This window comes from Bacillus rossius, chromosome 1 (assembly GCF_032445375.1).
Source record: "Bacillus rossius redtenbacheri isolate Brsri chromosome 1, Brsri_v3, whole genome shotgun sequence".
In the NCBI taxonomy this organism is placed as follows: domain Eukaryota; kingdom Metazoa; phylum Arthropoda; class Insecta; order Phasmatodea; family Bacillidae; genus Bacillus; species Bacillus rossius.
In genome coordinates, this window is record NC_086330.1 from 99363064 (window position 1) to 99389532 (window position 26469).

General features: G+C 34.6%; 1 protein-coding gene across 2 annotated transcripts in view; it reads right to left on the reverse strand.

Annotated features, from left to right (window-relative positions):
• Window positions 1-26469, reverse strand: part of LOC134540707 (receptor-interacting serine/threonine-protein kinase 4-like) — a 43629-nt gene that overhangs the window by 10254 nt on the left and 6906 nt on the right. The window contains exons 2-5 of one of the 2 annotated variants that reach the window (XM_063383604.1): window positions 5204-5302; window positions 4310-4450; window positions 1852-1902; window positions 1680-1742 (exon numbers count right to left, since the gene is read on the reverse strand). In XM_063383604.1, the coding sequence (XP_063239674.1) occupies window positions 1680-1742; window positions 1852-1902; window positions 4310-4450; window positions 5204-5293 (345 nt within the window). In that variant the 5' untranslated portion in view covers window positions 5294-5302. Of the gene's footprint in view, window positions 1-1679; window positions 1743-1839; window positions 1903-4309; window positions 4451-5203; window positions 5303-26469 lie in introns of both variants that reach the window. The other variant, XM_063383595.1, reaches the window with a different exon arrangement.

Genomic DNA, 26469 nt, shown 5'->3' on the forward strand with positions numbered 1-26469 from the left:
CTACATCTCCCGAGGTAAGACTCTAACTTTCATCCGAAGATTCATCTATCGTGTTAAATGACCATTCGAACAGTAACGTCAGAGAAAGCAAAGACATACAAGTTTTAAAGCTGACCATTCTATTATCAGTAGGGTCAGAAATAACAGGCATAGACTTGTTAAGACTGACCACTCGATCAGTAAGGTCAGTACGCAAAGGCAAAGAAATTTGAAGGCTGGCCACTCTATCATTGAGGTCAAAAAGAACAATCATGGACGTTTTAAAGCCAAATGTAATGATTGGTGTTTCATACATAAGCATATATATATATATATATTAAGATATCCTTAAAATATTATACATGGAACTAATATTAAGTTATCCAGCTTTTGGAATTAAACAGAATAAATAAAACTAAGTATCCACACCGCAGTTAATTAGACGAAATTTATAAAATAAAATGAATTTATGCTTGGCTTTCTTACACATAACAGATTACATGTATCACACATCTAGCGAAAAAAATTGCTACCACTCATTAAATTCAATCAATAATAATGAAACACGCACTGTAATATCATAGATAAAAAATAATGGGTGAAAATGCATTCAACATGGTAGGTGAAACTGGTTCTTTAATTTTCTCGTCAATACAATAATTTAAAGGGAATTTCTGCAATTTTAACACGGTACTCCCTTGAATTTGTTGTTCTATCAATGATATTTTCTACGGATGTATAGTCTATCCAAAATTTCGCACAGTCGATAATAATTACGAAAAATTAAGGACTTTATGTAACTATTATATTTCACTAAGTAAATAACTTTTGAAAATATTAGACGCAAAAAAATCCACTGAGTTTCCATATTGAAATTTACAGAAGCAGCCCTTAAACATTAGTAATGACAAGAAAATAGACAAGTCAATTAGACGTGTGAGACCGAACGTTTCAAATGACAAAGGTATTGTGACAACAGATGATCGGAGAGTCAACTGCAGTGTTAAGCGTGATAGGTTCTTGTAAACACCGGATAAGTTTATTATTCCCATTTTGATGTAATCTGGACTGTAACATAATTAAAGATTAAGTGTTTGAATAAAAAAGAATATTTGTAAATACTCCCAAAGAGGTATAAAAAAGTAATAGAGGCATGAATTTCAAGCTATTTTTATCATTTGAAATCCCTGTACTTCCAGGTAACATTTAATATCGAGACGCAAGTAAATAATATTTTCTTACTGCTAATAAAAAAATACATTATTTTTACATACTTTTTTGTTTAAATTGCAACCGAGTTTTCCTTTCTGGCATAGCTAGAGCACAATCAAAAAATGTAATTCATAAAAATAATTAATAACTATACCTATGTGTAAATAAAAAGCATAACTCAACGAGATTATCTTTGTTTTTGGTATTCCAGAGCTTTTAACGCAATATGTTAGTAGTTCACTTTAAAAATAATCAAGCATGTAATATATTTTGATACATATGTAGCCCTAGAGATATTATTTGGTATGTTTCTTCAATAACTAAATAACTACTTACTAAGTTTAAGTTATAATGTTTTTAAACAGAGTCTAATATACAATTGATATAAAGCTCGATTTAATTACAAAGGTAAACTTCAACTGTTATTAAAATATTAACACTAATAATCCCAGAAAACTCATTTCTAAACATTATTTAAACGTTCTCACCTCTTTCGAGATATTTGCTAGTCTTCTTTTCAGGATAGCATTTTCTTCCAGGAGTTCTTTTACCTTAAAAACAACACAGAACTGTTGTAGCAAAATAACAAAAAAAAAATGCATGCGTTTTTTTTTTATATTTTTTTGTTTAGCTAGAAAGGATGAATACCTTTGGACTTACGTCTTCATTATTTTGCGTTTTTCCTCTGATTTCGTTTTTGAGTTCGTTTACCTAAAATGGCAAAACAAAAATCAAAATATTCAGAAGAGAAAACATAAAAAAGTTATATTACACCTGCGAAATTAATGGTTAATTCTAAGGAAATTTACATTCTATTAATATGCAAATCACTTTCAAACACAGCTGAGTCATCGGAAGAAAAAATTTTCATATTTGTTTATAAAATATATGCAAATATTCACTGCTAACAAATTAATTCTTACTAGCATGATCCCTTACCATACTGGTAGACACTAGTTTAATTGAGTACAATAAACTTCAATTGAATTTACTTATGTTATTTCTAACGTCTTCGTTTATATTTAGAGTGAAAACTGAAGGCGTTCAGAAAATCAAAATTTACTTACCTCTTACTTTTTATTGACTAATTAATAATTTTAAAACTATCTGCATTATACCCAACAAGATCAAAATATCAAAAACACCACATGCTATGCAGCAAAAGGTTACTAAACTGTCCCGTTCTAAATCCAAATTTCCCAAATAATTGTATTCCAAACATCATAATTACGTTTCCCAGATTTAAATCAAACCGTGTTTGATCTGTCAGATTTTCAATATTCCACCTTATAAACTTTACGAGCTACGAACCATTGGCAACAAAACATTAAAGGTTAAATTAATGTTTCATTCGATAATTTGGATACTATAGAAAAAAATTTAAATCATAACTTATAATAATTTCAAGTACGCAAAAAATGCTTTTATGATGTATAGAAGAATGTTTAATTTGGTATTTAAATAGTACTACAAAAATATTTAAAAACTTACAGCTGTTCAATCACTCAGTAAAGATGAGGGTTTAATTACTTTTATAGTTTAGCCTGTTTCAAAATTACAGTTCGACCTTACAGGTTGTGGCATGAAAACAGAAGCAATTATAAAACAAGCAATACAATTAAAGCATATGTACCTTCATCCGAGGCCAGTTCAACTGTGGTGATTATGGTTTTAATCCCACTGGCGTCAAAACAAGGATTTTACTTTTCCCGTGTGAGAAACGTGGTGGACGTTGCCGTGGGCCGGTGGCCTGAGTATTCTCGGGGCACTCCCTTTTCCCCATTCATTCACCTTCAATGATCTTGATGACGAAGGGTCGTTCACTCATTCATTGACTTGCTTAGTTGACAAGTATCGCAGAGTAATAACGATACAGACATACATATTCCTGCCCGCTTGGCGTAGCACCAACATTGGCTTCCCAACTGCCAATGGAAATGACGAAAACTATCCGAGGGTGTAGACAGTGGTACTTAAGTTTGTTTACAGATATAACTCCAGATACAGCACTTATTTAAAATAAAACTCTTTATGTATAAAATGAATTGATTGAGGCCTCAGCCGATTCCGGCACGCATACGGTGTGCGGAGCTTCAGAAGAAACCACGCAATGTGACAAGATATACCAGTGGGGTCTAATTTCGAAAGTCATTTAAGAATGTTGTGAGGGCGGATGAGTAGTTCCGTTACCTTATTTCGTTTTTTAAACTGTATTTTTAGAAGAGTGGAAATTGCTAAAACGCCTGCATTCAGAATAATATTCAGACATGAAAACCCGGTAAAGATACTTGAAAGTACTCAAGGTCCTTGTATTACAAATTTAGTGTTATGGTAGCCTCTCAAATCTCATAGTTGCCGTATGCACGACGAAAATACTGCGAGTCAGGTCAGTCTCTTGCGATTAGATGCGATACCTCGTTAGAAGCCCTAGCACACGGAATCACTAACACAACTGACTAAGCGAGCCCCTTGATGTATAACGTCTCATTGAGAATGAGGTAATTAGAGAAAATAAGATTTGATGACATGAGATTTAAATATTAACGCAGCTTAGGGAAAGGGGGAAACGGGAGTAACCCGAGAAAACCCACCATATCAAAGAGACGTTTACCACGTTTCCCCTTAGCCAAAAATCCAAGTTAGATTCCGCCGCGAATGTAACGAGGGTCCCCTTCGTAACAGGAGAGTTAACTTACTACTCAACCACTACGTAGTACTTCATACTTAACAGCACTAGCCAAGAACTACATTCGTTGAAACTGGGACACTCCAAGGACTACAAGATTTTACAACTTCAAAAACGTACCGACTGTTTAGAGGTAAAACACTTTTTTTTTACATTTATGATGGCAAAACCAATCGTACAATGTTGGCACCCTCGGATATTTTACCGGTGCAAATCACGTGCCTACATTTCTCAACATAAATCAATGACAAGTACCTAGTGTTGGGCACATTCGTTATATTTCAATAACCGGTAAAAAAAATCGTTTGACGGGAGTGAAATCATATAATGCATTCGAAGAAAAATTGGGAATTTAAATTATAGATTGCAAGGCAAAAAAAATATTTAACGCCCGTTTAAAAATTGATCATGCGGATTACTACAGGCACTCGCCAGATCCGCAAGTTTGCGAATGTCCTCGCTGTGATCCTTGTAGAGCAGGAGCGCTTGCTGGTAAGTGTTCCCGAACATCTTCGTGGTGCGATTCAACTTGATCATCGCAGAGACCACACCTGCCTCCCTCACGTCTTCTGGCTGCGAAACGAACAACACTACGTAAGAAAACAATACATAAACTAGCTTCACATCCATCACGTGACCTCAGCTATCATTCACCAACCTCCGAGGGACCTCGGTGGCCATGATCATTTACGAGTCACACTCAAGGAACGAGGTTTATGGGGTTGATAACAACATCCTGACATGGCTCAAATATACGCGTAATGAGATGTTTATCAAGTAGTTCGGTATCCAATAGAATCTGGGAGGTACAAACGCTTTAAGTATATGAGCGTAACCTTCAAGCCGTTTAGTTAGCTAATTTAGAAGTCTCATTGAAATTTTTTCTCAGAGGAACCAATTGTATGCAACGAAATATTTAATTGATATAAACTTTTAATATCTTATAGTGAAGCAATATACAAACAAGAAACTCAAAAAATTATTACTTATACTTATGTTAAAACAACTATTTCTTTTACAAGCTCATTCTCAAAACTACCTATATCTAATGTTTTATATTACTATATGAGTTAAAATATCACAGAATTGTTAACATTTTTGTGACTTCTTAAACCTTTTTTGGTTTTATGTTTTTTTTTTACAGTTTTACTTAAGTGAGTTGTCTTTACATCGTTAAATGTTTCTGACTTCTGTACGGCAATGTAAAACATCCATTCAGGCCCCCTAAATAATCTCAGTTGTTTTCCTTGAATGTAAGTCTGGAATAAATAATGAATTTTCAACACGAATTTCTTAAATACGTAATAGCTTTTTTTTTTTCTTTACCAGCACAGGATCCAGGATGCTTGCAGCCAAGGCAGCACCAACAGTCATCAGGAGAACAATCAGGATGTTCGGAGCCGTGTGGGAAGCCATGTTCACAGCCTTGCAACAAACAAATAATTTTATGTACACAAAACCTTACATTGACTTGAAAATTTTTGTTAATGATGAAAATAAATAAATAAATTAAATGTTTTGTTTTCACCCATTATATTTTAATGCTATTATTATGCAAATTAGCTTACTTACAAAGTGGTATTTAAAAATCTGACTGTAAATTATATAAAATTAATGTCTAGTCGTGAAATAATTGAATATTATCTTGTAATATGTGAACGCGATGCTATTAGTCAAACAAGAGGTGCTAATTGTGAATAATTTGCCTAACGTTTATACAAACAGCAAATAGTACGTATCGTATTTATTTTGACAAAATTTGCAACTAATCATAATATGCAATATTTATGCAGGAAAAGTCTAAATTCGACTGATAAACCTTGGCTGCAGGTTTATCACGACCAAATAAGTCGAAAACATGTATATGACTTGTTGTCTAAAATGCTTCCCACAACTGGTATACGTCATCGAAGTTGGAGCTGAACAAATGTTTTGTTGTTAGTAAGAAAGTATTTAAGATGAAACACTGAGCGTCCGAATTAAGTTTAACTGAATTAAGTTTTACAGTAATTGCAAATTTTTTCCTTGTCTACAATTATTGTATAAAATATTTGGAGGTAGTAATAAATCAAACTAAACATGTAGAAACTAAAGATGTTAACTTCAATTATTTCAATGAAATAATTTTTCGACAGTGACTAATTTCGTGGTGTTTGTAAAACTTAATTCATTTAAGCATAACTCCAGACGTACAGTGTTCTTTTTTATATACTTTCTGTGTTATTGACAGTTAAATTTGTAATCAGCTCCAAATTCAAAAACCTATCCCAGCCATCGGAAGCATTTTATGTTATTATGTGGTATGGTCTCTAAATATATCCTTATTGAGAATTTTTCTTTTCGTTCTTCAAATAGTAAATACGCTTAGTTCAAATATATGCGTCTTGGAAATATTTTACTTCGCCAACTATTTTCTACAATTTTTTTTATATTTATCGAGCAGTGATACAACGCTTTAAAAATATTTTTTAATAAACTATAGTTCTTAATAGGACTAAGAAGTTGTGAGTGAACTTTGGTAAGGTAACTTACAGTTTGCTATGACTGTGTACGTAGTTGTAGAAATGTTTTTTTCATCCGGCAGTCGACAAACGTAAGAGCTAACTGAACCTCAGCGCTAGTATTTAACTGATGTGATATAACGACCAGCTTTGTTGGAGCCAGATAAGTACTGACCCTTAGAAATAAACATCATCACTGTTACTAATGTCAATTTAACGACCCTCTCGTTTGGGAAACAGACAAGCAATAGCCAGTGAAAGAACCTAACCTTTGAGCGTTACAAGATTATTTCTCTGCGGGCCACCAAGATAGTATGGGAGGGTCCAATTCAGGAAGGTCATAGAGCGCATTCCAGGAAATGTTTATCTAGGCTGGCAAAAATAACGAAAAAATATAACTCAAATAATGACGTAACTGTTAGCTTTGCCTGCACTATTAGCAATTATGTTTTTAATCAGAGGGAAAATTTACGGGGAGACGTCAGAAAATATGGAATCGCGGATCTTTTGGGTGAACCGAAACGCAACAAAATGAGCGGGGTTAAAATTAAAACTAAGGTTTTAGGACATTAATTTTACAATAAATTCACTAAATTTTATTCAATGGTGCGATTTCTTTTTTTTTTTTTTTGCATTTGCTAACAAGATTTTTTTTATTTTGTTTCAATGGTTGTACTAAACCAGATAATAAATTAAGTGCATACAATTTTAATGAAAAATTGAATGTCTCAAAAACTATAGAGTAACCAAACCTTTTTTAAAGCAAAGAGAATCCTAGCTTAGCTAAGGTCAAAAAATATAAGAAAACATCTACCTTCCGGAGAAAAAAATAATCTCAGCAACAAAAATAAAAACGAACTTCAAATAATTCTATAAATACGCCCCGATGAACATTGACGAACTAATGTGTTCGTCTATCATGGCTTCATTATCACATTTTGAGATGTTTCCTATTATAATTATTTTTCAACTCGTTTGGAGTAGGTTTTGTTAGGGTTTTTTTTTCTTTTGCTAACTAAATTCTTTTTGTTTGATTCTATAATATTTTCACTCATACTTCTAAACAACAACTTACTTTGTATTTGCATCGTGAGATTTTTTACATATTTATATGTCGGTGTAGGTTCTCTCCTATATATAAATGCTAAAATAGGCTTACGTAAATAATTAATTACATGGTTATATTTATATCCAGAAGCCTGGTTTATTTAAATTATATAAGCAATTATATTAATGTTATATTATGCTCAAAGTTTTGAAGCTCGTGCTAGATATGAAACTGTGTAGACTTATAAAAATCAGTAATATTCGACAACGTAGAACTATTGAAGCTGTTTTGAAATCATCCATCCATGAAGAAATTTGATAAGCATTTTTTTTGCGATATATTTTACAGGCTCATATTAATAGATTGCAACCTGCAGGATACATTAACACTTGCAGGACGATTCTAGTGCCTAATACAAACGCAGAGATATAGTTTGAAATTTGGCACTTATATGCATACTTTCCCATATCTTAGAATTTTTTCTCAAATTTCATTCAACTGCCGACTGTTCTGAGATGTATTTTGTAAACTTTGATCACTGGTAATTACATATCAAAAACCCTGCCTCAACTTTTAAACGTATAATATAAAAATTATTAAAAAATATTCATTACACAATTTAAGCAAACAGTAGTATATATTTTTTTCAATTGTATAAAAGACTGTAACTGGAATAGTTTTGGTGGTATAAAATCCTATCGTATCTTTGAAACAAATAAAGCAGCAGGAAGTATGACATTAATTGAATATATCACATACAATATCAACCAACACTTTTTTCCTCTTACTGAAATTTCACACCTGAGTTGGTTATAAGCAGGTAGGTATCAGTAGTATGTAAAAGAGACTCCTGCGCCTAGATCACGGTTGAGATGTCCAAGTGTCTCCCATCATTTTCGGTTGTGACGTCACGGTGGCCATTTTGGTATCTTTTTTTTTTCAAAAAACTCAAAAAGATTTAAAAATTTATAAAATGAATAAAATATTACATATTTCAGGAGAAAATTCCCAATTTGAGGTAAAATTTCCCCACTTTTTTTTTTTCAAAAAAAAAACTGAGACTTAATTTTCCTCAGTCATAATTTTCCTCGGAAATGCTTAATTTTCTTCGCCGAGGCCTAGATTCCTTGAAATAGCAAAACTCAAGTCTCTGGGTCATGACCTTGACCTTAACAGTTAACTTGAAAATCTTTAGATTTTTACCGAAATATCTAAACAAACTCCAAACAATAAATATAAAACATTATTTATTTCCAATATTTAATTAGTCAAATTTTTCTGTCCTCTGTTAGATACCTGACGGATGCACCTTTTAAAAAATAATGGCGACAGGTCCTTCCCCATTAATGTCTTCAATCAGACTGACATGCCCCCACTAATGCCAAGGAATATATATCTTCCACTTAATAACGTCATAGCAGCCATCTTGAATTTGCCATGTTTTTGTCTGCTAGTGTTCGCTGCCTCCATATTGGTTTATGTTTTACTCGCTAGAGTGCAGTAGTGTCAATCACTATACTGTAAAGTATCGTATCGTCCACCATCTTGTAGACCATATTGTATGTTATCTTGAAATTTTGTAATTATTTACATAGAAAAATTTATTTATAAAAATTCCAAAAACCATTGAAATTTTTGTTTTTTTATTAATTGATTTATTCAATTTCCATCCTTTGTTCAATCCTTGTACAATGCAAAAAAGAAGTAATTTAGTTTTAGAAATAGCGATTTAATAGTATAGTCATAGTATTGAATGCTCTTTGGCAAGTCTAGTCATGAAATGGCTTGGGTACATTCCAGCTACATATATTTCATAGAGTGATCTTTTTTCCAAAATTTATTTAAGTTAATTAACTATATAATTTTGGCATCAGAAAGAAAGGCACAAACATCTATTGGTGCAAGAGAGCCGTTCATGTAACAAAAGTCTTTCAACATTCCACGGAAAGCTAATTTATCAAGGTAGAATCCATTTTATTCGGTATCAACGTGCCGAAAAGGGTTGAGGATGAGCTACTTATTGAGTCGATGTCAAAGTTGCTTGCTGCATATCTGTTCTACTGTTAGATTTATTGCGCGTACGAGTTTCAGCCTTAACTTTCGGGGCAGAATGCAACACTAGCTGGTCCGCAGTAGGTGAACAAACCTCGCCTTTATAGTTTTCAATATGTCTTCCCAAATTCTCAATACGAATAAAGCCTGCACAACACCTATCACAGCGAAATGCCAAGCATGATGGGTCCTACGGTCGTTCTTTCCACAAATGTGTGCTAGTTGTTGACAAATTACAATTCGTTTAAGTCTCCGAGGTTGGCATCACTGCCATCGGTATCTACGTCGTCGCTGCCGAGATCTCGTATGTCGATGGTACAACTTCCATCAAGTTCTTCGTTATTGTCCTTGACGATGCCAACGGTATCTGCGTCGTCTCTGGGATCGAGATCTCCGCCGTCGATGTTACATTTTCCACTGAGTTCTGCGTCGTAGTCGGCATCGCCGTCATCAGGATCTGGGTCACCGATGGTAAACTTCCAACGAATTCTGCGTTAAAAATGGTTAAGATGCCATCTAGTTCTCAAGAAAAGCCATTTACTTAACTTGTGTATAAGACAAGTCAAACTATATTATTGTCACACCATCGTAGCCACTAACAAACTAAGAGTCACGTCGTCCAGTTCTCACTTAAATACTCGCAGCAAATGGTATAATACGTGAGTCAAAAACACAACCATTTTCAGTAATTTCATTAAATGTAATAGTTTTGCTATATATACTAGCCAATAATCCACGGCTTCGCTCGCACGATTTCAGGGTATTGCTGACATTTTACCATTGTAAAAAAAAATATTTAATTCAAACATTTTTGCTTAAACAATAGACATAATTAACTGTTAGGTGTATAAAAGAGCAAAATCATAAGAAAAACGTTTAAGAGTGATATTTACTAAAGTCGTTGTGCATAAGCTATTTTTAATTTTTAGTATATATTAAGTACCGATATGATTTTATAACATGTTTTTGTACGCGAATTCATCTGTGTGGACTTGAGAACTGAATACAGAGGTGAATGAATACATAGGTAAAATTAATTATATAAAATATAGTCGAGTCTGATTTGTACTGCAATTTTGCCTTTTATTGATAGGGTAGAGTCGTGGAATTTAAATTGTTTCTCACTGTTAATTTAACGCAATATATTTTTTAAACAACATTATATGATTTATTATTTTCCGACAATATGTATAAGATCCGAATAGTCATACTCTTGGACAACCAAAATAGAGCTGATCATACGAGAAGCATGGAGTGTCCAAAGAATTCCTGCCAATTTCAATGTTTGACAATGGGACTTTTCATTTTAAATGTTAACTTTAGCAGGAATTTCTGCTTCTTAAACTGCAATGGCTATTTATTGGGAATCATCCGGAAATCAACATGTTCTCTCTCTCCTTTAGCTACTCTGGTCGATGAGAATATCTTTCTCCCCAGCTCTGTGATGTGCAGCCTGTACCGTTGTCAAATCTCGGTGCATCAAGGTTATGCAATAGCAAACCTGGATGTCAACCTTCAGCTCCAGTTTGTGGGAAGGCAGGTAACTCCTAGGCAAGATGTGACTGAAGCACCAAACGATAACGCGTTACAATTTTAAGGCAACGCCATCTATTGAGGAAAACCAAAACTAAACTACTATTAGCGCCGTTAGTTCGCTAGCCACCGGAGATTCACAAAGCGGCGGGACTTACCAAGGAGGATAGGAATTTGCCGGACCTAAATACATTTGGCTGACATAGGTAAGTGACACACGCTATCCATGACTTACCTATGATTTTATATTTTAAAACGGAATTTAAGCATTTATACACTCCCTTATAGTTGGAATTTCATTATTACATAATCCAATTATAGCCATTCGATATAAAAGCAATCGAGGGTCTTTAATCCAAGCCAGTTGTCAACATTTCAATAAATGTCGTCCCGTATTATGTATGAAAATATGGCTTTTATGTTATATCTCCGGCTCCCTTAATTGTAGCGAGATAAAATATACACCAGTTTTTAATTCAAAAACAAAGCTTTTTAATTCAAAACGTTTCATTAAAATCAGTCCAGTAGTTTTTGTATAATGCTCGACCAAATAAACAGACAGACAGATACAGTTTTATAAGAGTATAGATTAATTTTAGTTTGACCTATCAGATTTTAACAGCGAGTCCCACAGTAATCAATACTCAATGCCCGTTATGCATGTTAAAGGATCAAGCGTCCTTGAAAAATATTTCCTATGCTAATTACAAAAACTAAAGTACTTGGAATATTAAATTTTCACTCCTGGCTAAGACTCGACTGCGCTCCATCCATAAAAATCATGAAGGACGCACATTCAACAAAAAAAAATTCGTACATCAACGAAAAAGACGCACACTGAGATGCACATTCGTCATTTCAGACACACAGTTGGACCAACTTTCGTCATCTAGGACACAAGTTGAACACACATTCATCATCTAGAACACATTTTATACACATTTTCGTTATCTAATACCCACACTGGACACACATAAAACGAAAAGGACACACGATGGATACCTATAACGAAAAGGATGCTCATTTGGGCATATATTCATCATCTAGGCTACAGTAGGGCACACTTTCGTCATTAAGGACGACCGTCATTTTTGACGCACATTCAGTAATAAGGACAACATTTGGACACACGCTCGTCATCTAAGACACACATTGGACACAAATTCAACAAAAAAGACATATATATTGGACACACATAAACATAAAGGTTTCACATTTTAACGCACATTTGGCTTCTTGGTTAATCATTATGTTCCACAAGGTCATAAAAAATAGTTTGCTGCTTTATTATTTTTATTTGACTCCCAAATATATAAAAACATAAAAATTTGTTCAATCAACATATAATTTATTTTGTTTCATTAATCCCACTTTTGCCAGGATTTCAAGTATGTAGCATTTTTCATCTGTGTGATAATAGTCTCCTGCACATAGAGAAGCAATCAAATGTCTTAGCTGGTCAACCATACCATGTAAATCATCTTTCAATACGTAATCCGTCTTTTCTGCTGTTTCCGTATTGTTTACACCTTTACTGTTAATATTCTGTAAATCTTTATAGTCATCTGTTTTATCACCAATTTGAAAGTCACGATCATTATTTTTGTAGCTATCAGTATGTTCAGCTAGATTCCTGGAAGAATTCGAAATCTTTGAGGTCGAAGATTATTCATCATCTACAAGCATCCTTTATAAGTGCCCAGTTCGGAGGATCTATTTAAAATCTGCCTGAATATACTCTCACATTTCACGGTAATGATACTTCCATTGTCTTTAGAATTCCTTATACCTTCAAGTCCTACATTTAAAGTTATTTGTCGAGATCAGGAGAGTTATGAACAAGGAAAAAATATATTTTTTTTTCCTTCGTGCAGTTCACTCTTCCTTAGTGTAACGGCTTTATCGATTACCTTTATCCTGTAAGTTTGTATGGCTTTACAAGCCATTCCATGAATTTTTAAGCTATCACCGATCACAAATCAACATTTTATGTAGTGGCCTTTAACACAGTCATTCTTTTCATGGCATCTAGTATTCTTTCTCAGGACAAATTCCTTACTGCAAAAAATGCAACTGAATCAATACGATAATGCAGCAGGATCGATTCGAGATTCCTATTAGCTTCTATGTCTGTGATCAGAGGTATACCAAAATTTCACATAAAAAATCAAATACCAGCCATGGGAAGCACATTAGACGATACATACTATAAATCTTTGGCGTCGTATAAATGTTTTCGATTTGTTTCGTGTGATAAACATGCAGCCAAAGTTATTTGGTCGAATTTAGACTGATTATGTATAACTGTTACGTATTATAATTTGTTGAAAAACTTCGTCCTCATAAATACGATGCAAACTGTAAACTGTTTGTATCAACGATAGGCAAATTATACATAGCTAGCTCTTCATGTTTCCCCAATTGTATCTCATTCACTGACTAGAAGTTCATTTACAGTTGTTTATTTTACAACTGGACAATTACTTTTATTTAATTTATAAAATTACATTTTAAATATAAAATTGTTAATAAGCAAAATAAAAAAATAATAGCATTAATATGATGGGTAAAACCAAATCATTTCAATTTTATTTGTTTTCATCATTAACGAAATTTTTCTTGTTTATAATGCAGTCAATGTAAGGTTTGTGTACATAAAAGTATTTGTTTGTTGCAAGAATGTGAACATGGCTTCCAACACGCCTCCGAACATCCTGATTGTTCTCCTGATGACTGCCGGTGCTGCCTTGGCTGCAAGCATCCTGGATCCTGTGCTGGTAAAGAAAAAAAGCTATTACGTATTTAAGAAATTCGTGTAAAAAAGCTCATTATTTATTCCAGACTTACACTCAAGGAAAACCACTGAGATTACTTTAGGGGGCCTGAATGGGTGTTTTACATTGCTGTACATTAAGTAAGAAACATTTAAAGATGTAAAGACAACTCACGTAAGCGAAAATGTAAAAAACATAAAATTAACAAAGGTTTAAGTAGTTCCAAAAATGTTAACCGTTGTGTGATATTTCAACGTTAATATAAAAAGTTACTTAAAGTTTTGAGAATGAACATTTTAAGAGAAATAATTGTGTTAAAATACGTATAAGTTATCATTTTTTGAATTACTTGTTTATATAGTGCTTCACTATAAGATATTAAAAGTTTATATTTATGTTTATATTTATTTATATTCTAAATTAGCTAACGAAACGGCTTAAAGGTTATGCTCACATACTTAAAGCGTTTGTACCTCCCAGATTCTATTGGATACCGAACTACTTGATAAACATCTCATTACGCGTATATTTGAGCCATGTCAGGATGTTGTTATCAACCCCATAAACCTCGTTCCTTGAGTGTGACTCGTAAATGATCATGGCCACCGAGGTCCCTCGGAGGTTGGTGAATGATAGCTGAGGTCACGTGATGGATGTGAAGCTAGTTTATGTATTGTTTTCTTACGTAGTGTTGTTCGTTTCGCAGCCAGAAGACGTGAGGGAGGCAGGTGTGGTCTCTGCGATGATCAAGTTGAATCGCACCACGAAGATGTTCGGGAACACTTACCAGCAAGCGCTCCTGCTCTACAAGGATCACAGCGAGGACATTCGCAAACTTGCGGATCTGGCGAGTGCCTGTAGTAATCCACATGATCAATTTTTAAACGTTCGTTAATATTTTTGCCTTGCATTCAATAATTTAAATTCCCAATTTTTTTTCGAATACATTATATGATTTCACTCCCGTCAATCGATTTTTATTACGGGTTTTATTACAGATTCAAATATAACGAATGTGCCCAACACACTTGTCATTTATTAATATTGAGAAAGGTAGGCACGTGATATGTACCGTAAAATATATTGGGCCGCCCACATTTAACGACTTTTTTGCTAACAGAAATAAAAAAAATAGCATTTATATATCAGTCACAGCTGGCACGTTAATGAAGTTGTAAATTCTTTTAGACCTGGGTGTGTCCCGGTTTCAACGAATGTAGTTATTGGATAGTGGTGTTATACATGAAGAACTTCACAGTGTTTGAGTGGTAAGATCACAAGGGGAACCTTGTTTCGTTTCCGGCGAACTCCAACGCTTATTTTTGTCCATAGTGAAAGGCGGTAAAGGTGTCCTGGACCTGGAGGGGGGACGCTCTGTTACTCCCGTTTCCCCCTCTCCCTGCGTTCCGCTAATGCTTCAATTTCATGTCATCACAACTTATTACCTCTGATTACCTCTTTGTAAAACAAGACTTTATGCCTCAAGGGGGATATATGTTCGAAATGAGAACTAATAAGTGCGACGCTCACTGGTGCTTCTCGTGTGGTACCGCCTTTAAGCGCAAAATACTGTACTGGCCCTTTGTCTTCTCGTCGTGCATAGGGAAACTATGGAACTCCAGAGTTAACAATAACATAAAATTTTTAATCTAAAGCCCTAGAGTGCTATCAAATATCTGTTTCGGGTGTTGCATGACAAAAACGTATACAGACTGGCGTTTTAGCCATTTTCACTCTTCTAAAAATAAAACTCAGAAACGAAATATGGAAACAGAAGTATTGATCCGCCCTCAAGATATTCTTAAAAGCTTTTCGTAAACAGACCCCACTGGGATCTCTTGTCACATTGCGTGGTTTCTTCTGAAGCTCCGCACACCGTATGTGTGCCTGGGTAGCCGGTTTATACATAAAGAGTTGTATTTTAATTAAGTGCTGTATCTGGAGTGATATCGGTAAACAAACTCAAGTACCACTGTCTACACCCTCGGATAGTTTTTGGCCTTTCCATTGGCAGTTGGGAAGCCAATGTTGGTGCGGTAATTGTCAACTAAGCAAGTCAATGAATGAGTGAACAACCCTTCGACATCAGGATCATTGAATGCGAATGAATGGGGAAAAGGGAGTGCCCCGAGAATACCCAGTTGCCCACGGCAACTTCCACCACGCTTCTCTCATGGGAAAAGAAAAATCCTTGTTTTGACGCCAGTGGGAATGAAACCCTAATCGCCACAGTTGAACTGGCCTCGGACGAAGGTAAATATGGAGTTATTGTTGACTTGTGATACTTGCACCTGTCATCATGCCACAACCTAGAGTTTCGAAATGTAATTTTGAAACAGGCTAAACTATAGCTGCCATTAAACTATCATATCTAGTGAGTAATAGGACAGCGTACGATTATTAATTTTTTTTCAGCACTATTTTAACACCAAACTAAACAATCTTCAATAAATAACTTATAATCAGAATTTTTAATTTTTGGTATCATTAGTTATGATTTGATGATAATATATTTTAAAGTATTAGCCAAAATATTTATTTAATGATAATTTAACCTTTGATGGTTTATGTTTTTTCAGCCAAAGGTTCAGATTTCACAAACGTTTTAAGTTATCATGTTGAAATTTTTACAGATTCATACATTTTTTTAATGTTAGACTGGGAAAGGTATTTATGACATTATATACATAAAGAAATTTTTGGAATTTAAATCGGATGGTTATGTAATCTTTCGCAGCATAGCATGCCATAGCTTGTTAGTTGACCTTGTTAGGGAACTCAGCTAATTTTAAAGTTATTAACTTAACAATAAATATTGCGTGGTAATATAATTTTGAATTTTTGAACTGTTTTAAATTTTGATTTAGATATAAACGACGGCCTCTAGAAATATGACAAAAAAGTATTCTATTTTAGTCCATTGTACTCACTTAAACTAGGATCTGCCAGAACTGTGTAGGGTTATGGTAACAAGAATTAAGCTGGTAGCAGTGAATATTTACTTATTTTATGTAAATGAAGAAACACTTACGTTATTCCAGTGGTGATTGAGTTGTTCTTGAAAATAATATGCCCATTATAAGTTTATAAAATTTTTACAAAAAAATATTAATTTTGAAGGTGCAATACACCTTGTTAAAGGTTTCTCTTCAAATTATTTTGAGTTTTTTTTTTTTTTGCCATTTTAGATAACGGGACTCAAAAAATAAATCCGAAAAAAACGCGAAGTAATGAAGACATGATTCCAAAGGTATTCTTCCTTTTTGCTAATAATAAAAAAAAGTTTAAAAGACGCATGCATTATTTGTATTAAATTTTTGCTAAAATATTTCTGTGTTGTTTTTTAAGGTGAAAAATAAACTCATGGAGAAAAATGCCATCCTGAAAATCCGACTAGCAAATATCTTCAAAGAGGTGAGAACTTTTAAATGATATTTAAAACTGAGTTTGCTGGAATTATTGCTGTTAATATTTTAACAACATTTGAAGTTTATCTTTTATAATTAAATCGAGGTTTATATATTGTATGTTTGTCTATGTTTTAAAAAATTATAAATTAAGATTAGTAAGTAGTAATTTAATTATTTAGAAAGCATAACAAAGAATATATCTAAGGCTACACATATGTCAAAATAAGTTACATTCTTGATAATTCTTAAACTGGACTACTAACACATCGCATTAAAGACCCTGTAATACCGAAAACAAGGATATGAGGTATGGCTATTAAATAACCGGACTGAAGTCATAACACTTTTTATTCGTCACTAATTACACCTTCAATGTACTCCCCTTGGCGATACCTGCACCGCTCCATAGGACGTTTCCATTGTTGAAAGTAGTGCTGGAAGTCCTCTTCTGTCAGCTGATTGAGAACCTCCGTCGCTTTCACTTTAACCGCTTTCACACTTTCAAATCTTGTCCCCTTCAGCGCCGACTTGACATTGGCAAATAGAAAAACGTCACAGGGGGCAAGGTCGGGCGAGTACGGTGGATGTTCCAACACGATATTGCCGAATTTTGCGAGGAACGCTTTCACAGATAAGGCAGAGTGGGCTGGTGCATTGTCTTGGTGAAGGATCCAGGACTTGGTCTTCCACAAATCGGGTCTTAGTCTTCTTACACGCTCACGTAGGGCCGTTAGAACCTCCATGTAGAAATGTTGATTGACCGTCTGACTCTCGGGAACCCAGTGAATGTAGATAATGCTACGAATGTCGAAAAAGACAATCATTGATTTGAACTTGGATTCGCTCATCCTGGAAATGTTTTTTTTTGTCTTGGCGAGCTTGGGCTCTTCCAATGCATGGATTGCCTCTTTTTTTCGGGATCGTAAGTAAAGAAACCATGATTCATCACAAGTAATCACCATTTCTAACAAATCCGGATTAGGGGCGATGTTTTTTATGATTTCAGTACAAATGTTCTGTCTTGATGCCTTTTGCTCGGGAGTGAGGAGTTTCGGCACCATATTTGCGCAAACCTTCCGTGTGTTAAATGATTCATGCAAAATCTGTCGAACACTTTCTTTGTCGATTCATGTCATTTCAACAAGCCCTCGGATGCTCAGATGACGATCAGTGCAGATAAATTTACCAATATGTTCAATGTTTCCGGCCGTTTTTGACGTTGAGGGCCGCCCTTGGTGCCGATCGTCTTCGGTCTTTTCACGCCCTTCTTTAAACCGTTTAAACCACTCAAAAACCATTGTGCGGGATAAACATTCATTCCCGTAGACTTCTTTCAACAATGCATAAGCATCTGTGGCAGTTTTCCCTAGCTTAATAAGAAACTTGAGGTTAACCCGTTGCTCCGTCTGACCACTTGGCATTTTTCCGACGCGTCCCTAGTGCGTAGATTAATTCAATCAACTGCTACAGTCAAACTGAGCGACATGCTGGCTTGTCTAGCGAGCTCAGGATGGGGGAAGGACCATCAGACACAGGCATGTTCAAACATGTTGTGGCACGCTCGCAGTTTGCTGGGAGCAGCATCTGTCCAATTATTTAATAGCCACACCTCGTAATCTCGTTGAATTATGCGTCTTAAAGAAACAGTTATTTATCCATCTTTCTTGAAAAAAATATTTTCTAGAATTACTATTTTTGACTGTGCCCAAGCTAAGCCAGAAAGGAAAACAATGTTTCAATTTGACTAGTAAATATGTAAACGCCTTAATCTTTCCGCTAAGAAATTATTTGCATGCATATAATTTTTTTACGTTACCAGAATTTAAAAAGGTTACAAAAGATAATAAAATTATTAAATATTTACGCCTCTATTACTTAATTTCTTTCTATGAGAGTGTTAAAAAATATTCTTTTTCACCTTTGAGTCATGTTACACTTCAGATCACATCCAAATGGGAATAATCAACTACTCCGATGTTTAAAAGAATCTATCGCGCTTAACACTGCAGTTGACTGTCCGATCATCTGTTGTCACAATACCTTTGACACTTGAAACGCTCGGTATCCCACGTCTAGCTGACTTGTTCATTTTATAATTATTTTTATTATGTAATGGTTATTAGAAGTATATAAAAGTCTATACTGGCCCAGTATGCTGGGTGAGAAGCTGGAACCATTGTCCGCCATCTTAGATTATGCCACGACCATCATCATGGATGACCTTGGCCTTGAACTTGACTTCGGTGGCCTTCAGGGATAATCTTGAAACCGGCTGTTATTTTGAATTACCATTTCTTGGATTCCGCCGTTTAAAACTCTACAATTTCAAATTCTGCCATATTGGATCCTACCATTTAGTTTTTAACCATCCACCATTTTGTTTTCCAGAACATTCTACCATCTTGGAATCGAGTGCCTCACTCAAGAACGTTGCACTTTTCATTAAGGTGACGTCACTACCTTGAGCCTGCCACCATCTGGGAATCCGGCATTTTTATTATCGCATCATTGCAGCCATGGTAGATTCTGACATCATAGCTGCCATATTGGATTTTTACATGATAGCCCATATCTTTGGTTGATGCCAAATTGTTTTCGTTTGCTTGAGCCCGCCATATTGGTTGATGTTACAGCCGCCATTTTGTTTATTTCTGCTAGAGGTCACCATCTTGGATTAAGTCATGTTCACCATCTTTATTTATGCTGTTTTTTTTCTAAAGTGTGTCAGCATCGCTCTCTCTCTCTCTCTCTCTCTCTCTCTCTCTCTCTCGTGCAGGCAAGGTCGATGTTCCATTACCTACTATTGTTGTTATGATCTTTATAAATATATTTAATTAAATTTTTATATAAAATACTTTGGAAGCGAGGTGATTCGAGCCATGACAGCTCGGACCGCTGGTATGGAAACCATAACCTTTGACCACAATGCCATCGAGACAATTACCAGGCATGTTGAAATTTAAGCTGTCATGGTTCGAATCACCTATGTATTTTGTATAAAAATTTAATTAAATATGTCTATAAAGATCATAACAACAATTGTAGATAATGTAACATCGACCTACACTGCACGAGACAGAGCGATGCTGGCACTGTCTAGGAATAAACAGCGGAGGCAAAGATGTCAAACATTACGTCATCCAAGATGGTGACCTCCAGAAAAAAAATGCGGCTGCTATGACATCACCCAATATGGTGAGCTCCAGCAAACGAAACGAAAAACAAAACTGTAGAAAGTGAGTGTGATGTCAGAATACTAGATGATGGTTGTGATGTCAAAATCCAATATGGCGGATGCAACGTCATAATTAAAAATGGCGTAATCCAATATGGCAGCCGGAGTAAGGTTGAGATTTCACAGTAACGAAAAATGCAATGTTCGAGAGTGAGGTACTCCATTCCAAGATAGCAGAAAGTTCTAGAAAATCTAATATCGAAATTCAAAATGGCGGTAGGAGTAAAGGTCATTCAAGATGGCCGCCGAGCTCAAATTCAAGGGAAGTCAATGTAATTCAATATGGCGGCCATGACATAATCCAAGATGTCGTCCGTGGCATCATAATCCAAGATGGTGGACACCAGATCCAGCTTCTCTCTCTGCACCCTGGGCAAGTAGGCCTACCGACTTTTATAGACTACTACTCTTTAAGTAAATATATAATATTACACCTCCGTCCTCTTGTTGTTCTGCCACTGATATTTCCAAAAGTTATTTACTTAGTTTAATGTAATTATAAAAGTTCTTAAGTAATTATTATCACGTGTGCAATGTTTTAGAACACTATATGTCCGTATAAAATATTATTGACGGAACAAAAAAGGCAAGGGAGGTATCATGTTAAAATTACATAAATCGTCCTTAAATTATTGTAATGATGAGAAAATTAAAGATCCTCTTTTACCTACCATGCTGGCTATTTTAATGCATATTAACCCATTATTTTTTATCTAGAACAATTACAACGCGTGTTCTATTATTATTATTGGCTGCATTTAATTGATGGTAGCAAAGTTTGTCGCTAGCTGTATGATACATGTCATCTGCTATTTGTAAGAAAGACAGGCATAAATACTATCAAAAATTTCGTCTTACTTATGTCGTCGTGGTCACTCATTAATTTGTTTTCTGTTTATTTCAAGTGATTGGTGACATTCAATTAAGGTTCCATAATATCATCTGCGAAATATTTCTTCATAAAACTATACAAATGCATATCACACAAATAATTCAACTTGGCGGGTGAAGCCGACCCTTGACTCGTCTATACCTGTGCTGCCTGACCTCACTTATCAAGTAGTCTGCCTTAAAACTTCTATGTATATGCTTTCTGACCTCATTGATCGAGTGTTCAGCCTTAAAACTCCTATCTGTGTGCTTTATGACCTCACTGATCGAATGGTCAGGTTAAAACTTCGATGCACATGGTTTCTGACCTCACTAATCAAAGGATCAGCCTTAAAACATCTTGGTCGGTGGTTTCTGACCTCACTAATCGAGTGGTCGGTCTTAAAACATCTATTTCTGTGTTTTCTAACCTCACTGATCGAGTGGTCAGATTTCATGAGAGCTGAATCTTGGGATGAAAGATAGTCTTGCCCATATCCTTTGAATATATTTAAATTTATATACAAACTTATATATATATAAATCACTCTGGCTCATAGTGATTGTTTTAATGTTTTCTCTGACTTACCTAATCAATCTCCCCGAAAATCTTATTTAAAAATAGCACTCACCAGTAAAGAATTATTGCTCAATATGAGCAAATATTTAACCGTGGATACTTAGTTTACTTCATAAGATTCATAGTATCTGCATAGCGATTACATACCAGAACATCAAATAATACGCTACTGTACCCAACTAGCGGCAAAGGGTTGTGAGGAAGGTTGGAGACAATCTAGAGCGGACCAGGAAGGAGGAGAAAAGGAAAAACAGTTCATCTCGCACCTGGGATAGAAAAGGTGTCTTGCGATAATGTTTACTCAACTCAATAAAGACGAAAATGGGGAGAGGGGTATCAAAAGGTCAGGTCACTCGCCTTCACCAAGATGGTTCGGTTTCGATTCCTGGCCAGGATAATGTTCCATTATCATCTCATGGCACCTCATCCCGATGTCGATGAAAATATGAGCCATTTCATTCATACCTTCATTCATAATTCATGCATGCATTTATTCGTTCGTTCATTCATTCTAACGTTTTATAATTACTTATTTCACCCATTTGATTGTTATTTATTATATTATAATAATTTCCTATTATCACATATGTAATTCATTTTAAAACTCGTTTTACTCTTTAGTTCTTTAATTCTATCGTTCAAATTTTTATTCATTCATCCTATATTTTATTTTTTATAGTCCATTCTATTATTCATTATATTATTAACTTATTATATAATTTATTAATATTTTTGTCATTTATTTATACTATAATTTATTCAACTATCATTTATACTTCTATCAATAATTAAATTTTACATTCATTTATTAAATATACAGATATCGAAGTAGTATTATTTATTCTATAATTCATTCTAAGTATCATTTATTTTTCCATCGTTAAATCTTTTATTAATTCAATCCTTCAGTTATTAATTATAAAGTAAATTAATTCTCTAATTATTATTTGTTCATTCATTCTACGATGTATTCTTCTATCACTCATTATATTAATTATTAAATCTTTCATTGATTATATTGTTTATATATTTATTAATTCTATAAATTATCGTCTATCAATATTTTTCATGACTTGATGTAGGCTTTTGGACATACGCCATTGCTTAGCACATGTATGTCTGTAGAAGAAAACTGCAAAAAAACACAAATTAAGCAAAAAATTGCTGTTGTCAGGATTTAACGCCACGCAATACTCCACAACCGGAATATGGTCAACAAACAAAGAAAAACAAAGAAAAATGGTCTAACAGAACGAAAAAAAACCCACAAATGATGACAGCACAAAAATACCGAACCCAAAAAATTCAGCACAACAGTTGAAACGAGACAAAAACACAACCAAACGAAAAGACGAAACAAACACAACAGTTTTCTAAAACAGAAACAAGCGACGTTTCGGGAACTGCTATCTGCTCCCGTCCTCAGGCAGAGACGCACATGGTACGGAAACACAGGTGCGTTTGGTTGTTTTTTTGTCTCGTTTTGACTGTTGTGCTGAATTTTTTTGGGTTCAATATTTTTGTGCTGTCATCATATGTGGTTTTTTTCGTTTCTCTTTTTTTTTTTTTTTTTTTTGAAAAATATTGTTTTTTGTTTCGTCTTTTCGTTTGGTTGTGTTTTTTCTCTCGTTTCAACTATTGTGCTGAATATTTTGGGTTCGGTATTTTTGTGCTGTCATCATTTGTGGGGGTTTTTTCGTTCTGTTTGTCCATTTTTCTTGGTTTTTCTTTGTTTGTTGACCATATTCCGGTTGTGGAGTATTGTGTGGAGTTAAATCCTGACAACAGCAATTTTTTGCTTAATTTGTGTTTTTTTGTAGTTTTCTTCTACAGACATACATGTGCTAAGCAATGGCGTATGTCCAAAAGCCTACATCAAGTCATGCACTCCCATTGCACAAATCTTTCAAAGACAACATTTTTCATTCGTATATAAAATCATTATTTATTTTTTATTTATACTATAATTTATGCTTCTATAATCTATTATATTTTTCATTCAATCATTATCGTTCGTTCATTCAGTTTATCAATCAATCATTCCTTTGAGTCCAGAAAACTGACTCCCATACCCGCGTTTCCAAGAACCAGCATAGATTTTTCGCCACTGTAGGTAGGACCACTACTAAATAGGTTTTTCCTCACTCATCTAAGAAGAATATTGATTGCTCTTATTCTTTCAGATGTAGAAAAAGGAATATTTAAGTTTTATACACAGGCAATTAATATAAAATACTATATTATTTTTATGTTTTAGACATTATAAGATGAATTTATAGCTGTGGAGAAATGGCCACGCTGTACTAGCAGTTATTATTTCGCAGTGGAGAAACGAAGGAAAGACAACACCCAGAAATCGAATTTCACACACTTGTATAAACCGCGATCAGGCCGGGAATAGTACCCGGTACCTTTAGCTAAACTTATAGTAACTGAAACCACTGATCCCACAGGCCTGACGATGTTTCAATAAGGTGCGTGTAATTAGTTGCTATAATAACACTTTCCTCGTCCATAAATCAATCAGCAGCATGTCTGTGTTTTCGTATATTACGTATTTACAAAAGGCTATCATTTTTACGTTAAAATTAGTAGAATAATATAATAATTTAAGAATATAAAGTATGTCTTTTTTTAAACATGAAGTTAATGTACTTACACTTACCTCAATTGAAAAACCAGATGTCATTTAACACCGTATGATGACCTTGACCTTTGACCTTAACCCCGGTGGCCATTTTAGGTCCGCCATCTTGGATTCGTTATTTTTTTAACTTTCCACCATATTGTTTTCTAGAACTTTCCGCCATTTTGAATTGTGATGTAACCATTGCAAATTTCGTAATGACCACCATCTTGAAAATCCGTAATTTTTATGTTAAAATATCGGGAAAAATGTGAAAAATCATAAAAAAATTTAATTAATCAATTTTTGATAAAATATTTTTAAAACACGCATACGTCTTTCGTTCGAGCCCAGTGAAGTCAAAAATATGAATATTATGATAGATCCTTCCTCCACAGAAGCCACCAGCAGACTGACCTTCGACCACTAATGCCAAGGTATATATCGTCAGCTAGTATGACGTCATGTTCGCCATCTTGTTTTAGTCTGCTGGAGGCAGCCATCTGGTTTTCGTCTGATAGTGTGCTACCACCATGTTAGTTTAATTTTTGTCGACTAGAGTGCAGTATTCTTGTAAAATTACTGAGGCGCCCGCCATCTTGAAATTTGGATGCCATCTTGAAAATGTGTAATTATTCAGCTAGAAATTCGGGAAAAATTCCAAAATTCATTTTAAAAATATGCAATTAACATATTGATTAATTCGATTAGTTTCTTCATTGCTTTCGATCCCTTTGTGATGCAAAATATTTAATTTTATCTAAAAAAAATAATCATTTCAATAAATATGGTGGAAAGACCTCAAATCAACTTAGTTTCCATGCCAGCCGGCCTCCAGTAAACATTAATGACCACCATCTTGATTATTCATAATAATTAACCTAGAAATTCAGGAAAAATTCCAAAATTCATCAAAAATCACTATTAATATAATGATTAAATTGATGGATTCCTGCCCGTGGTTCAATACTTGGTCAATAATTTAAATAAAAAATGAAAGGTTCAAAAAAAAAATTTTCTACAAATGCAATTTATTACATAATCTCTACTCTCCTACAAAAACACTTGCTAAAGTAAGCAATCTAATAAAAATTTAGTCCTGCATTGGCATGAAATGACTATTTCTCAGCTCCAATCGATTTATACTAGACAGAGACCAGCCAGATCCTTTGCCTACATAGTCTTTTTCTTCGCGTCAGAGTTTCTCGGTACTATGTTTAACAGTCAGCTTCACATAATCGGAACTGTAAATGGGAGTATTCACTGTCTCTAATGCACACTTCTTCACTTTGTCATCGAATCGATATGGGTTACCATATATATAGTCCAGCTACATGTTATATTTTATAGGTCCGTATGTAGCTACTTCATCAGCAAGCTGATTGATAATGTCCTGCATGATATCGTCAAGTAAAGTACAAGTGTCTTTCGACTTACTAAACTTATTTAGATAATAGTAGTCATTCAATGTTCCACGAAATGCAGACTGCGCCAAGTAGAACATATGATCATTCACCTGTAATGTACCGAACACAGTCTTGGGTTTAGTTTCATGTCCAGACATCATAGCAATCGGTTGCTGCACATCTGCTTTTTTGCTTGTACGCTCACGAGTCCCCAACCTAAACCGAGGAGTCAAAAAGTTTGTCGGTAGTTCAACAGTAGGCACACGGTCTTCACCTTTACATTTTTTTTCGCATGCCGTTGCAAACTGTCAATACGCGTAAACCAAACATGGCACTCATCGCAGTAAAACTTCGTACGAGAAGGATTCTTACACATTTGCTCCGCTCATGTCTTCGTGAATTATGGAAAAATGCGAACGACATATCACAGTAGCTGCTAGGATGCCTATTTAATGAAGACGAGCCTTTCAGACCCGAACCAGATGATATTGCTGGAATTGTACTAACTCCCGGTGTACTCTTATGCACATCAATCTTGGCTGCTTCAGAGAAATCTT